The following is a 15,205-nucleotide window of genomic DNA, read 5'->3' as shown; positions in this document are numbered from 1 at the left end:
TACCCAAGCACCCAAAGGCCACACCACTAGGTTACCTTTGTGACCGTTCTTGCCAAGTGTCTTGTCCAAGGACCTGCACCTCACACATTGGTGATCCTTCTGCATGTCAAGTGCCTTACCCAAGGACCCACACCACTACTTTGTGACCCTTCTGCCAAGTGTCTTGTCCAAGGACCCACACACCACTACTTTGTGACCCTTCTGCCAAGTGTCTTGTCCAAGGACCCACACTTCACACTTAGTGCCCCTTCTGCAGGCAAAGTGTCTTGCCCAAGGACCCACACCTCTACCTTCAAGACTTTACCACATATTTTCCCTTACTAATTAATACATTACGATGCCCGTTGAGCGCGACAACGTTCTGACATCACATGATATGACTGTAATATTTTTCTTACCTACAACCGCAAATTTTCCAATAAAAAATCGGGTTTTCAAACAAGAAAACACAAAAAGGCGTGGATTCGAGTGCCGAGCTCCGAGAGAACGCCTCACAAAGCAGGAAATAGGGCCGGCGAAAGAGGGCTTCATTGTTTTCATTGTATGCCAATCTCGGCAAAAATATATGTCAATCAACCGTATATTAATTGGCTTATATGAGTAAATTGCACTCAAAGATTATCATAGGCAACTAATTACTCCAGTTATAGCCTTAATTCATTCGAGCAATTAGCTGGGCACCTGTCAAGTGCGGAGTAATACAATATTTGAAACATCGCGGTTATTTAGTTCTGCCACAAACTTCGAGACGTCGCCACCATACGGTGCATAAAAGGGGCGTGGTCGGGTAGATTTTGAGTCATTTGGAGCAGCTTCCTCATTAAAAATGATCATGAACAGCCAGCCTTTATTGACCATAGATAAAATCTCTCTGAAGCTTGAATATATTTTCGTCACTTCACTCTGTGTCTGTAAAAATAATCGTTGTCATGTCAAGGCAATTGTGTCTTGGTTCTTCCAGTCTGGTGTACTTCTTAGCAAGTTTACATGTCCTTCAACAAACCATTCCCAACAAAATGGGGACAGAAGCCGCAGCGATATTTTTTAGGAGTCCATACTCAAGAAATGGTCATTTTTCATCGGAGTTACAACAGAAAACATATTCTCAAAATATTTGTTTATTCATGTTCCATGTGAGATGTTATTGGGATAAACATGAATACATAATCAGGAGTGCAGGTCAAGGGCTTTACAAGACAGAGAACTATTGGTGATTATGACTCCAGCCATTAGACATTAAGGGCCAAATTCATAAAGGGCGTTTAGCTTAAAACAGTGTTTAACTACTGAATAGACAGATTCAGGTCCTTCATGTAAATCTTCACCGAATATGAATAGGCCCTGAAACTGATCAGGGAGAAGTTACACTCGTCTAACCCTTAAACCCCCTTTATGAATTTGGCCCTAAGTATCTGCAATCTAGAATAACTTCCCAAATGGCCAGGGGCCATTGTGCTCACCGTCTAGATATTTGGTGGTTAGGAATTCATCTTGGTTAAGAAACATTCTATATGTATAGTACATCGGTCAAACCAAAGTCGGTATGACATGTGATGTATCATGGCTTGGAGTACCTACCATAAAAATATCATCAAAAACAAGTCACTATTAAGCGTGATATTGCACTTGTTTAGCTTCGGCCTCCTGGTGGCCAAGTCAAGAATCAGATCAGATCGAAATTCGGTGTCCGATGTAACATGACGTCGGGAGTAATGTGTACCAAATGATATGTGATGTTTCCTTGTTGGGATAACCTACCACAAAAATGTTATCGAGAAGGAATCACGGGAAGAGAAAAGAATGTCAAATACATCTGTAAACCAACTCACCAAGTTGTCAGCATAATCAGCCTCTCAGATTGGTATTGAGAATTTTGCTAAATAATCCAAAATTTGAGGAGGCCCTGAAGACACTCATTTTTACACACACTTCAGCCCAGTGCAATGCATGGACTGACCCCCACAACTGTTAGGAGCTAATTGCTCAATTAACTGTCAGAGTCATGTGACCCAAGCTCCCCACTTCATACACTCATTTTCATACACACTATAATCAGATTTTATATTGAAAGTCTCTGCAATAATCCAATATATGGACTAAGCCCCTAAACCGTTGGAGTTAATTGATCAATTAAGTGTCATGTGAACAAAGCCCCCTACTTCACACCTAGTAAATCTGTCAATCATACAAGTCATAGTTGGTTATCAGAAACCACCACAGGCACATACCAAATGCTTTTGTACAGCACAGATATCAGGATACTCATCAGAAAAGTGCCATAGTTACACTCAAACAGCCAATTTATGCCATTTGACCTGTGACCTTATTTCAAGGCAGCCCCTGGCAACAGGGTCTGAAAAAAACATGATGAAAATGACCTGAAGCTCAGGATGTTTTTAAGGCAACTACCGGTATTGGAATACTGAGCGTTGAAATAACCACGAGTACAGAACTGATTCCATAGATTTTAGTGATTTAACTTCAAGCTTCTCGCTCTGCCTCGGAAAAACTACACTTGGTCACAGCTGGTATTTTCAATTCAAATCACCCACCAGCACAATCAGGGACCAGAATTAACATCAAGACGCCAACAACACCAGTGCTTAGATAATACTTATTTTATTTACCAAATAAGCGCTGGAGACAAATGTAGCTTTTCCATGGTGACAACCATGAAAGTGTCCAATCTTGGAGTCAGTGCTTGGATGAGGGGAGTATAAGAGTATTGGTCCCACAAACTCTTTGGCTGACATGATGACTACAGGAATAACTTGACTCTCGTGAGGTTCCTCTCATGGCATTCACATTGATTAATGCCTCAGGGGTTTGTGTGCAGGGCCATAGAAGCGAACATTAACCCCTGATTTTCATGATGACCTCCCACTAAGCAGCAGGCTTAATGCTCTGTTCCCTTCAAGAATCCTACCTTGATTACAGAAAGTTGTCCACTAAAGGGTCAAGAATGGCAGGGGTTGAGAGGCAGCGGATAGTATCTCTGGTTGCTCCAGTGTATGGCTCTGTTGAGTGCTACTATTTAAACATCTTGGAGGACATTGAAACAGCGCCAGGAAGTTGAAACATTTGTACATTATGCATTTGGTTATTCATGTGCATGCGCAGCTGGATACAAAATCTGCAAATTTTGTTCCAACTACTTCCAACTGTGGCGCTGATTCAAAATCTTCAAAGTAGTATTGCATTAAGATGCTACAATAAATACAACCATTTAATATCTTCGAAGAGAGAAAAACAACTACTGCTATGTACTCCAATCAATCAGGCCCGGAATTCACTATGAATCATAAGTTATTGTGTTATAAACTTACCATACAATGAAGAAGATATAAACCAAAATTTAATGTTTGACCAAAGGTTTTACATACATTTATAATTGAACACATCAAACATTAGTTCTTCACCCAACCTACAGGTGGAACTTTCCAAGAGCTACAAGAAATCAAATATGAGCTCATCTGATCTGGTCCACATTGGTTCAGAGTTGGATTGCGACTTCGCAACAATGTAACAACACCACCTGTAGGTGAGAGAACAAAGCTAATAAACACAGCCCAATAAGGCAACAATAAAGGAGAAGTTTGTCAGCAGAATCAACTTCAATCATTCGTAAAATAAACACCTTTTTAGCGCTTATAATCTGTGATCACAGAGCTCAGTAACTTCAACAAGTCATTTCCATGATCAAAGTCCACCACATATCTTTTTCTTAATTTCCATCACTTACAGAATGCATCTTTTCCTTGCTAGATGTAGCACATACAAGTTTTTTTCTTGGACTCTATACTCCAGGCCGACCTAATGATGATTGGACATGAAAGTCCGACACACAGTTTAATAAACTTGAAAGTTGACCTTGGACAAGTCACAGCACATATATCAGTATGCATCAAGAATATTAACAATTGTGTCACAAGCCACCGATCAATTCGAATACATCAGTGATGTTGAATGAAAACTTCCCTTAATCAGCCAGGCCAATGTAGTCCATGAGGCCGAAAACTTCAACAGAATGTCAATCTGTGGAATCGGCAAAAATGAGTGCACAAAATATTTTCTTCACAACAAGCAAACAAAGATACTGTTGCATGGAAAATTACATTAATGATGACACACATCATAAAACTGATGCCTCTTCCATTTCTTGGCATAAATCAATAATTCGGTAGCAACAGATTATAACCTTGACCTTCCAATTAGCAGATATTGGACAACAGCACTATTAAACCACAAGGGTGTATTTCCCAAGTTTACAAAAACATTAAATGACAAATATCTTCATTTTAAGGGCGAGGGGAGGTCACACACTCTTGTTCTTGAGCCTTTGTCCAAATATTAGAGACCGACCCTTGAATTCCTGACTTAGGAACCAACATCAGTTCACACAATCAGCATATTGATGTCACAACCAGCTTACAGAACCAGGTGTACTTAAGGTCTTGAAGTGAACATGTATGTGTAGACTTATCAATTGTACAGTTTTCCCGGTTCAGATACCCAGTCTTAAAACTTAGTCAATCAAATACAATACTGGAGGATTAAACAACCAAATCAGTTGAGTTCCTTAATTTTTTCCTCCACGTCACTGATAATGCAACATGTAAACAGTCTCAAATCTGCTCTCCCTGCCGATGCACACTTCTACAAAGGCCAATTCAATGACCTTTAGAAGAGCCCAATTTGAAGTGTTCAACATTGGTATCAGTCTATTCTGTTCAACCTCTTGAACACAAGCAAGGTCAGTGATCAACTCATCCAACAGTGTCTTTTCTTTCCTGGCCAACTCACACTTCCATGAGAGAGACCCATTCGCAGTGTCTAAAATCAAGATCGGTTGACTTCTTTATCCCTCTGACACAAGTTGGCACACTGATCCTAATTTCGAGTCCTCCACACGTTCCTCCTGCAATGGCCAACTCACAACACCCTGTCAGCCGTGATACTCCTTCGAACAAAACAGTAACACTACGTTAGTCAAGTTTCACCCATTAATCAGAAGACGTAGATTTGATTGTCGGTGATGAAGATGAACTCTCGTAGGAAACTGAAAGAGGAAATCCAGAATGAGTTGCAATCATAGCCATATTTTAGACTGAATATCGCGTTTGCTGCCGAAATTTTATGATTAATGCATTGGATGTGGAAAATTTTACACGTCACAGCTTACAGTAGACAAGTTTCCTCAAACAAACATTCATTTCCAGTGATTGTGATTTCAGCATGTGTCCTTTTCACCAATGGCGAGGGTCTCAAAAAATAATCTCTCAGAATGACCAGGCTCACTGTATCATTCCTACTGGGTAGGAGGCCGAGTTTACTTAGAAGTTGTTATTCACATCATGATTCACTTAGTTTGTTCACATCCCAGAGAATGAGCATGATATCTTGATATATGCATGACCAATAAATATGACACAAGACCTCAACAGAGCCTGCACTTTGATTGGAAACGACCAGTTAAATTCCTCTGTTTACCCATGAATCATGAAAAGAAGCAAACTTCCATTCAAACTCAGCCGAAAGGGGAAAACCCCAAAATTGGAAATTGTGCATACGTACTTATTATCAACGGCACCTTACCTTCTGTCTCGGGGTCCACGGCACTGCTATCGTTTGACTCCTCGCGAAGGATATCTCGTCTTTTACCTGAATCCGGAAATGTGTCAACCCTAGAAAAGAGATGACAGGATCACAATATTATTGTTGAGAATGTCTTGTGTGCCACGAGAGTTGGGTATCGACTGGGTTTATTGGTCTAGAGGCAATCTTTGTTGGTGAGGGGACCATCACAAGAAACTGTCTGAATGGATGGGGTAGTTTGCTTGTTCTGGCAAGGGCACCAGGTACAAGGAACCCTTGTTTTACGTCACATTTAAATGACGATGCAATGTAGGGTAAGGTGTCGAGGAAATTGAGATGTAACCAAGGTGATCCTCCCCAGAGTCGAATACATGACCTCTTGATGATAACCCTGGTACACTTAAACACTTTATATCCAGTGCTTTTATACTGTACAACTTGAACTACTATCTGCAAACACAAACCTTGTGTCTGTTCTAGAACGTTTATTCTCAGGTGATGTACGACCATCTTCGTTATCCTCAGCAGGTCTCTTCTCGCCACCTTTACTTGGCTTTTCCTCCTCCTCCTCCTCTTTCTGTGGCTGCATCTCCTCATTGACCTTTAATTGTTGTATCCGCCAATCAATAGCACTGAATATATGGTCAGTATCTTTCGGGTTAGCCTAAAGTAAACACAACAATGACATTAGGAATAAGCTCTTAATTAGGTAAACCGCAAAATTAAAGCAGATCACTTCAAGTCACACGTAGACAGCTGTCTCGGGCTACGGCAAAGTCGGAATGGGACTAATAAATTGTGTGCAAGCCCTGAGCCCATTTGTATCAACTGCTGTGCCTTACAACAAACAGAGCTTTTCGACTAAGACGAACTAGGGCCCAAACAAAACAATTGCAGAAGGCCTAAGCAGACTTCGGACAATGCCACATGCCAATATGATCCTTTGTTCCAGGTGAAACGCATGACTGGTCAGCGCCCAAACCACATTCTTCGAAATCGACCATTCAGTTGGCAAAAGGGAAGAAAAGAAGAAGTGTTACCATTATGAGGAAGACTTTGACAGCGCCATCACACTGTGCTGTTATTCTCAAACTCTTGGCACTAGCTTGTTCAATCATCATGCCACACCAGATCTTTGTGTTTAGTATCACCTTTAAGCAGCCTTGAGTTCTCATCACTGAAGAAATAGACACAAATAGAAGGGTTTTCAATTATAACCTTTTCAAGGCCGGCATTTGAAAGAAATAAACAATATATGAAGGTATTAAGTATTCGGTACGCCAAGAGAAACGGCAAGACAATGGTGCACCATGCAGCTCTCAGGTAAACTCCAAGCTCTTAAGTGAACATGTCGAAGATACGTACCAATTCTTGACTGGAGTACATTATTTTCATTTTTGTCATTCAATCGCAACAATCCTCGTCCCTTTTCCACCCAGTTCTCTGCTGCATGGTCATACATAAATAATTTGCAGTTCGCCTGAAAAAAACATCAAATTAAACTAAATTTTACAAATCTAGGAAAATTTTTAAAGAAATATTACCTGCGTCTGACTCGTATTCATAATCTGAACATTGTTGATTCAAGACCCAACACTGAAACATCACAACTTAGACTGCCATGTCTATTGAATGAGACTTAAAACCAACATGTATATCTTCCCCATACAAAGCAAAAACCAAAGGAAAACAATTTTATAGCTTGCTGTACCTGTAACACATTTGATTCATCCTCCTCTCCTGTTTTCACTACAACTTCATCATATTCTTTTTGTGCGTGCTTCGCTTGGTATTCCTTCGCTGATTCTGCTAACGTTCGACAACTATCTTTTTCTGAAAAATTACATGCGATACATAAATATTAATGATTGTTATCGGTGTCAGACTTTACATTTGGGTGTTGACAAACACATGCACTTCAGGAACATTAAAAGGCAAACAATCTATTTAGAAAACACATTCGCACTGGCAGTGCTATGCCACTGGTTATCTGGGAGAAGAGTGCATCGATGGACAGGGAACTAACGAGAATCACAAAACAGGTCGAGAGGATAACTTGCATTCATAAGACAATCATTATAAATTGAGCAGAGGCGGCTGCAACTTGAAGAAAATCTAGCAGATCTAGCAGATAAGTCTCAAACAGTGGCATCTTATTCTTACCGGTTTCCTCAGGTGTTTTTTCTTCTGCTCCCTCTGTTACTCTGTCCGCTAAGTTTTGACCGAATATAAAAGAGGCCGACGATGATGCAGAATTACTGTTGGCGGCGCTGTTGTCGTTTGAACTAGTCACTGAGGTACAACTAGAGGAATCTGCCAGACTCTGGAAGGTGGAAAGAATGGGATGAGCAAGGAGGCAAGATTGAGGAATCTCATAGCTCTGTGCATGAAGCACCACACGAACAAACAATTCTCTGTGACTGTACCTGAGTGCCAAGGCCAGACCAGGGTAAAAGGCCTATGCAAGGCTTACGTAACTGGTTACGATGGCTGGCGTGAGACCAGATGTGAATTCATCTTGGACCCCACACAATGCAACTTTAGTGACTTCAGTGGAAAAAGTCAAAGCAGAGTTGCCTAGTTTTACTGCAAAACATTTTCAAAGTCCTTACCACAGCCCTCTCTTCCATTTTTTGTCCAAACACGAAAGTGCGTTTTTCTGAATCTGGGCTAAAATAAAAGAGAATTTAGGTTAAAGCCAAATCTGAGTTATTGATTGTAAGGCAAAAACCTATACTCCTAGTCGATAAATGCTTAAGAATTAAGATAAGCTCCGACTCCAAGAAACTATTCGACTGCGCAGGCAATGACCCAGCAGACATCAACTCAAGAACCAAAGCAGCAGTGGCATACACCTGACTCACCTCGATACTGGAAGTTTGGAAGTGGCTGATGAAACAAAATTTTCCGCAGCGGATTTGTTGCTATCCTTCTCTTTGGTCTCATCTTTTTCATTCTCTTTTGAGGAATCAGAATCACTTTCCTTCTCATATTCCTTTTGATCACGATCGCCTTTAGCACAGTTGGCATTATCAGTATCCGTCGACTCACTTTCTCGATTTTTATGACTCATATCTGGAAAAGACCGGCACAAAAAATACAGTTGCTTTTCAAGGGTTAAATTTTGAAGTGATGGCAAGAAGTCTGTGTTTCAAATGAATTCAATGACGATTCCATCGAACCAACGAAGTATATTTCCATGCTCTCACCAATTTTCAAACACCTCAAAAGTTGGCTTTCACTACCTGCGCCTCAAGCATGTCAAACTAAACATGAAAAGACATCTCGAGTCAAAATGAGCTTTTTCTCATGCAGAGAAACCCTACAGTTCAATCAAAGCAGCAAAAGACTGAAATACTCACCATCTAGAATTTTAGAAAATGGACTTTGTAGTGTTGCAGGTTTTAATAAGAAGGAACTTCCCAACTTGTCCTTGTCAGATTTTTCTGAAAATATAACAGGAATGATCTATTCAAAATTCAAACGCACAAAATTCATGACATTATTCACACAACTTCTCAAGTTGACAAAAATGTACACATATTCTGATGAACTGGTGTATTTTGCCCAATAATCCCAACTTTCAAAGCAGGTTATTCTCAATTTGGCCTTTATAGAGTATTAAGTGGGCTGGAACGACACTGGTTTTCGTTACTGTTCTCACAATGAGTATCCACAATGACCCAGAAATGTACAAGTGGATTTTAGGTCACATAATGGCTACTCTGGACCTATTTGTGTTTAGCTGCCCATTCCCGCCAAAAAAGCACTAGCCCATGCTGGCCTCCATCTAAATGTGATTGAAGGTTGAGGTGTGTGTTTTACAACAATGCAACTTTTCATCAGTTTTTTCTCTGACCCATACCTGAACCAAAGCCAGATTTCATTCCCTTCCCAAGATTTTGGGTCTGTGCACTCAAAGCAGACGGCCGTAGCACAATTGATGGGGGTGAAGCATTGTTATGATCTGAAAGTAGAGAAAGAAAGGAGTGTAATGAATCACTGAAGTCAATACCATGAAAAATGATTTGTATTTGCACATAGCGAGGCAGGGAGCAAAGAAGGTATCAATTTTTTTACATGTCACTGCATAGGTGGAGCCAGAATTCACAGAGGGGAGGTCGTTTTGCTTTCAGAAAATTAAGCATTCAACATCTATATTCAACATTCTTTTGACACTGGATTTTCATGGTCAAACTTTTTTCTGAAAAGGGGGGTTGTTTGCACCCGATTAATCTTGTTAATTCCTAGACACTGTTGCTATTTTATCGGGTACCCCATGGCCCAATATTTGAGCGATTTTTTATGTATTATGTTCAGCGGAATGGCCTCTGCATCTTACAATAATAATCCTGAGTTGGTGAATTGGCATAAAATGCTGAAACACGTATTAACAAGCTAGGCAGCAAGGAAAGCCTGCATATTTAACAACATATTGCAAAAGAAGGTGTTCAAGGATCTTTTTTTACAATTTACCTGAGTATAATCAAACACTTTTACTGTTTGTCACAAATCATATTTTTTGCGAGAGGTTACAATCCTGAAAATCTGTGAATATCGATTGATAAGGATTTGCCACTGCTTGTTTTTATGGCTAGAGTGCAGCTATTGTCAATGAAATTGAAATTTACAGCATGGGAAACTGGATTCTTGTCATTTGGAAACTTGAGTTAATGAACATATGGGCAAAGCTGTTCACACAGCATACTGCATTCAAAGCCAAGCAACTAAAAAAATTTCACTTAGGCACAAGAAATGCAGGTGAAAAGCTCAGTACCTTTACTTTTATGGGAAGGCTTAAAATGTGAAGGTAAAATAATTGATTTGTCTTTCTTTTCGTCTGAAAAACAAGGAAATTTTAACATAAGAGGTCAATATAAAATGCTTGGTTTTTTTCCTCTCCAGTTCAAATGATACAAATTCAAGCCAAAATAATTTGATTTCAAAATTTACTTAAAATCTTCTTAATTTTTCACACCCAAGAAAACTTCTGTGAATGAAGTAGAAGAGGAAGGTTAATAAGGACAATTGCATTATAAACCCTTCCACCTAGTCTAATACTGAAAACCAAGTGTCAACAACCAACGGTCGGCAGAGAGATGCAGTCTAATAACAGAAGATTGTATAGTGTAGTTTTACCTTCCGAATCTGAGGTATGAGGCGTTCCCGACATCTGATGGTGAAGTGGGATCCTAGTAGCAAACGGATTCGAAGTGAGCTTGTTTGGTGCAAGAATACCTGAAGAAGAGGAATAATCACTTGAATAATGTGCACTCTTAAAACAAGCCAGGGGCCTTCACTTAGCACATACACACAATTTTACAATATTTCTCCAGTCACAAAAATCTCCAGGGAGTCTATTGTTGCCGTTCATCATCAGAATCACCCATGTGAATACCTTTCTCTTCCTTTTGGTTCCAAAATGAGTAAGAAAATGAGTAATTTTTTTGAAAAATATATCACAAGCCATGAATGAACACATTCTAAATAACTACTCACTAGCTGCACTTCCAGCAAAGGCTACAGGGGGGACTACAGATGCACCAAATCCACCAATATGACCTGCAACAAAAGAAAGGAACTTTGAAGAGGCACTGAAGATGGAACTTGTGATGTAAAAGACGTTTCATTCAATTCAATCATCATCAGGTCTCTCTCCCCAATCACTGCTATACTGTTGGGTTCTCCGAAGCAATTTACCATTTAATGGTCGTGTTGAAGCGTTCAGTGGCTAACAGGTTGTACGCCGCAGGTATTTATCTATTTTCATTGTGAGGGAATTGAGAATACAAAGATTCACTACCTGGTGCATGTGACAGGTGTGTCAGAGGCCTGAACAATGCTGGTCTGCTTCCTGACGGTGGAGATTTAGCCTCTTGACGAGCAGCACTTAGGGTGCCATTTTCTGTAACAGATTGAATAACAAGAAATACTAATTAATACACTGGCTGCCCCTGAGTTAACCACTGATAATCAATTTTAGTTTCCTCCGTCTATAGAGTATAGACGAATTCGAAGAAGTTTGTTTCGGCACAGACAAGTCATGCGTTTCACTTTGAACAATGGATCGCCGTGTGTCTAGGCATTGTCCGACGTCGGCAAAATAGAGAGGTTCTACTGTAGATGAATATGTTTATCTTGCATTTGGACTCCTGGATTGAATATAGGCACTTATTTATAAACAATCCCTGGATTGAATACACTACAGGCACTTAGGAATGACCCACCTTTTTTTACATCCTCCTTTGTTGGAGCATCGGTTTTCTGCAAAAGAATTGCAAATTTCAACTTAGAATAATCAGCATTGTGATGAACAAAATGCCATCCACCCCCCCCCCCATCCCCTAATTTTGGAATTCTACAATGCAAATCCACCTTTGATAGTACCACCTGGCACTAACCAAGTTTACTGAGAGCTTGCTTCTCAAATGTATCTTCATGATTGTGATTCAGAACAGACAACATTAAATGAAGAAGAGTAGATCCCAACTCTTCTAAGCCTCAATATCTTGTCTTGTTCACCTTGCCTTGTTTGTTGGCTTTCTTGGCCCGAACGTGAAGTCACAACTCACCTTCACAGCTCGGTCAGACATGTTTTGACCAAAAACAAATGAACCACTTGATGAATTTCCTTAAAATAAAATACAACATGACATGAGTTAAAAACCTACATTAAGAAACAAAAACCGCTCCACAAACTTTTTAGTCTGGAGAATCGGCTGAACTTTAGAATCCCCGATCGGAAATGACGTAGTTTGATCGCATTCAACTATAAATCCATTGAACAGTTGTGCTTGGTTAGTCAACCGATGACCTTTTTTGGGGGTGTGATCGGGGATTGTAAACTCGTTCCGGAGAATCAAGATGGACGATTATTGACAATTTCAAAGAAGTTTAGGCCTACTTGGGTGCTGACCAGTCGTGCGTTTCACCTGAATCAAAGGGTGGGCCACAGTGGTGTAAGGCACTGTCCAAAGTTAGCTTAGGCCATCTGACGTGTTCTGAGTGTGTGGCTTTGTCGACATTTTGTTTGGGCCATGTTCCATGGACGGTATGGATGGTCCTTCTTTGACAAAAGTCAAAAGGTCCGATGGTGGCAAACACATTTTCTCTCATTTCCATTAGAAACCTCAATATCCAGTGACCAAGATCAATCTGCAAGTACAGGGAGATGCACACTGCAGGGCCACAATGCATGTCATGCATGCATGTTAGGCCTAGGCCTACATTTATTTAGCATGTTAGGCCTAGGGCCTACATGAATGAAAATACATCTGACATGGAAAATGAAGCCTGAAGGGAAGGGATTTTACCTGCGCCACTAGAAATTGCCGGGGTTTCAACCTCTTTCGCGGCATCTGCAAAAGGAAAGACCACGCTCATTACTTCAGTTTGGAATCCAGGTTTTAAAAATTCGCTCTTGTTAGGAAATAAAGGGTAAAATTTCGTAATGAGATGTATTTGACGCAGTAAAACAACGTAAATACTGGCGCTCACCTGTGTCAGCCATGTTGGACAGGAAAACCTAATTCTACGGAAAATAATTTCGACAACAGTATTGCGATAAAAATTATGGGACGCCAACCGTGCCATTATTGTACACTCTCGCGCAGCGGCTGAAATAGACACAACTGCACATAATAGGGTTGAAAACTGGATTAATAGTACAATCACGGTTTAGGAGAAAACGATACAGGAGAAAATTGAAGGTTTTTCTGCTGATTTCAGAAGGGACGGGCCGAGTTCGCCGGGGAACGACCTCTGGGAGTATGAATTATACGACCAGGTTTTGGTTTATAGATGGCAGATAAGAACTTATATTGAAAGGAAAGTCGTGTAACATTTACAAGTATGACTAGTATTTATGTCACTTGTATCTTAATCTCTCCTATTAATTGCCGATAAAATATGTCGGCAGTTTAAGATGACATCAGCACTAAGCATGCTAAGTTTTACCCACTCCAGGTACCTCCAGTGCTCCTCATGCCTAGTCTATATTTTGGTCGTGAGGTCGTTCCCCGGCGAACTCGGCCCGACCCTTCTGAAATCAGCAGAAAAACCTTCAATTTTCTCCTGTATCGCCCAATGAATTATCTTCAAATTTACAGGAAAGGTAGACTATGGTATACCAACTAAACGAGTTCAACTGATATTCACATATAAGAAGAAATTAAACCAAAAAAACAAAAATGTGTAACCCAGGCCGAGTTGGTTTTTTACCCAGGCCGAGTTGGTCCGGGCCGAGGCCGAGTTGGTAGGCCGAGTTGGCGTTAGGTCGAGATGGCCTCGCACCCTGGCGGGCTCGATTCATACTGGGCATGCGCTTCAAGGCCCGAGATCCGGTCCTAACCGAAGCGCGGCGCTATAAATCGAACGCGCAATTTAATCCGTTCATGGCCTGATCTAGTGTGTACGGTATGGGGATAACAAAGGACGAATAGGGCCTAATCACGCTAATAGGGCCTACGTAATACACAATGGATACAGTGCGTTCCTCGGCTATTCTATCCTGGCCAAAGTGGCGGAATTGTTCAATAGACCTGCACCTAATACACAATGACTTTCTATAACGTTCAAGAAAACACTTCCAAAATATCACAATAGAACACTCTGCGCTGTTGTTCAGACTTAAAGACACTATTCCGCCAATATTGTGTGCATCGTTATTTGTGACCATCATGAAGTTGGAAAGGACATTACTGTCGGCACGACGTCATGCAGTAGCTATCCCAGAAAGAAGTATAAACCGATGTTTTCTGTTGATCGCCGGTGTTGTCATTGGAATGTTGGTGACGATCCATTTTTACATCCCAGCAAATAGGTTCTTGCAAGGCCTTGATAACGCGGACTATCGTGAAAAGTTGGCTGACAAACTAAACCACATTCGGTCAAGGTTACCTTTCCCATTGCGTCCCAGTCGACACCATGAAGATTTGAATCTGGAGGTGCTTGAGGATGGTATCGCTGATGACCGGGAAGCGCCTGAGGATGATGGCAATGATGACTTTGATTCAACTGAGGATGGTGTCGGTGGCTCAGAGATGCCCGAGGATGACATTGGTGATGACGAATCGACTGAGGATGGTGTCGATGGCTCAGAGTCGTCTGAGGATGACATTGGTGACGATGACCGTGAGACCACCACAGAGTTTCCATCGAAACATGATGGTGATTTGAGTCTACAACAAAACAAGTCATTTTCGTGCTCAAAATTATCAAGACCAGACAGTATCACAGAACCCTATATCTTTCTTCCCATCGGCAACGGCGCCAATAATCGTACGAAGGACGCTAAAATGTTTGTATTTTCGGCTTATTACGACGACAGGTTTCGGATCGTTCGGATTATAGCCATTGTTGACACGACTGCCAAGCAGACGCTATATTGTCATCTCTGGTTCAGCCAGAATGATGATGCTGTGATCACCGAAGCTTCGTATGAGCTACTTCCAGAAGCCCACAGAAAAAGGTTGGTCTTGGGAGAGATAAAATCTACTTCCTGTCTATGTACTATTAACCATTTTTCTTGCAGTTTTATGAGACGCCGCAACGAAAGTAAGCCCCCCCCTCTTAAAGATTAGTCATATTTTCTACCATTTTCTAAAGCATC

General features: G+C 40.8%; 2 protein-coding genes across 17 annotated transcripts in view; both read right to left on the bottom strand.

Annotated features, from left to right (window-relative positions):
• Positions 1 to 482, bottom strand: part of LOC135486938 (protein 4.1 homolog) — a 71,694-nt gene extending 71,212 nt beyond the window's left edge. For all 16 annotated transcript variants that reach the window (XM_064770128.1, XM_064770121.1, XM_064770134.1 and 13 more), the window contains exon 1: positions 399 to 482. The gene's annotated coding sequence lies outside the window, so the exon portion shown is untranslated. The remainder of the gene's footprint in view (positions 1 to 398) is intronic.
• Positions 483 to 1,102: 620 nt separating this feature from the next.
• LOC135486835 (ran-binding protein 3-like) lies at positions 1,103 to 13,105 on the bottom strand. The gene is made up of 19 exons (XM_064769938.1): positions 13,093 to 13,105; positions 12,909 to 12,953; positions 12,168 to 12,226; positions 11,823 to 11,859; positions 11,399 to 11,500; positions 11,095 to 11,157; positions 10,735 to 10,833; positions 10,373 to 10,435; positions 9,461 to 9,562; positions 8,958 to 9,041; positions 8,460 to 8,670; positions 8,208 to 8,265; positions 7,759 to 7,918; positions 7,307 to 7,428; positions 6,961 to 7,075; positions 6,636 to 6,772; positions 6,060 to 6,259; positions 5,596 to 5,684; positions 1,103 to 5,059 (listed from the first exon to the last, which is right to left on the bottom strand). The coding sequence occupies exons 1-19, from the start codon at positions 13,103 to 13,105 to the stop codon at positions 5,004 to 5,006; spliced, it is 1,815 nt and encodes a 604-aa protein (XP_064626008.1). The 3' UTR covers positions 1,103 to 5,003.
• Positions 13,106 to 15,205: the final 2,100 nt, after the last annotated feature.

Source organism: Lineus longissimus, chromosome 4, assembly GCF_910592395.1.
Source record: "Lineus longissimus chromosome 4, tnLinLong1.2, whole genome shotgun sequence".
Lineage (NCBI taxonomy): Eukaryota > Metazoa > Nemertea > Pilidiophora > Heteronemertea > Lineidae > Lineus > Lineus longissimus.
Note: the sequence above shows the minus strand (reverse complement) of the source record. Positions and strands in the feature narration are given on the sequence as shown.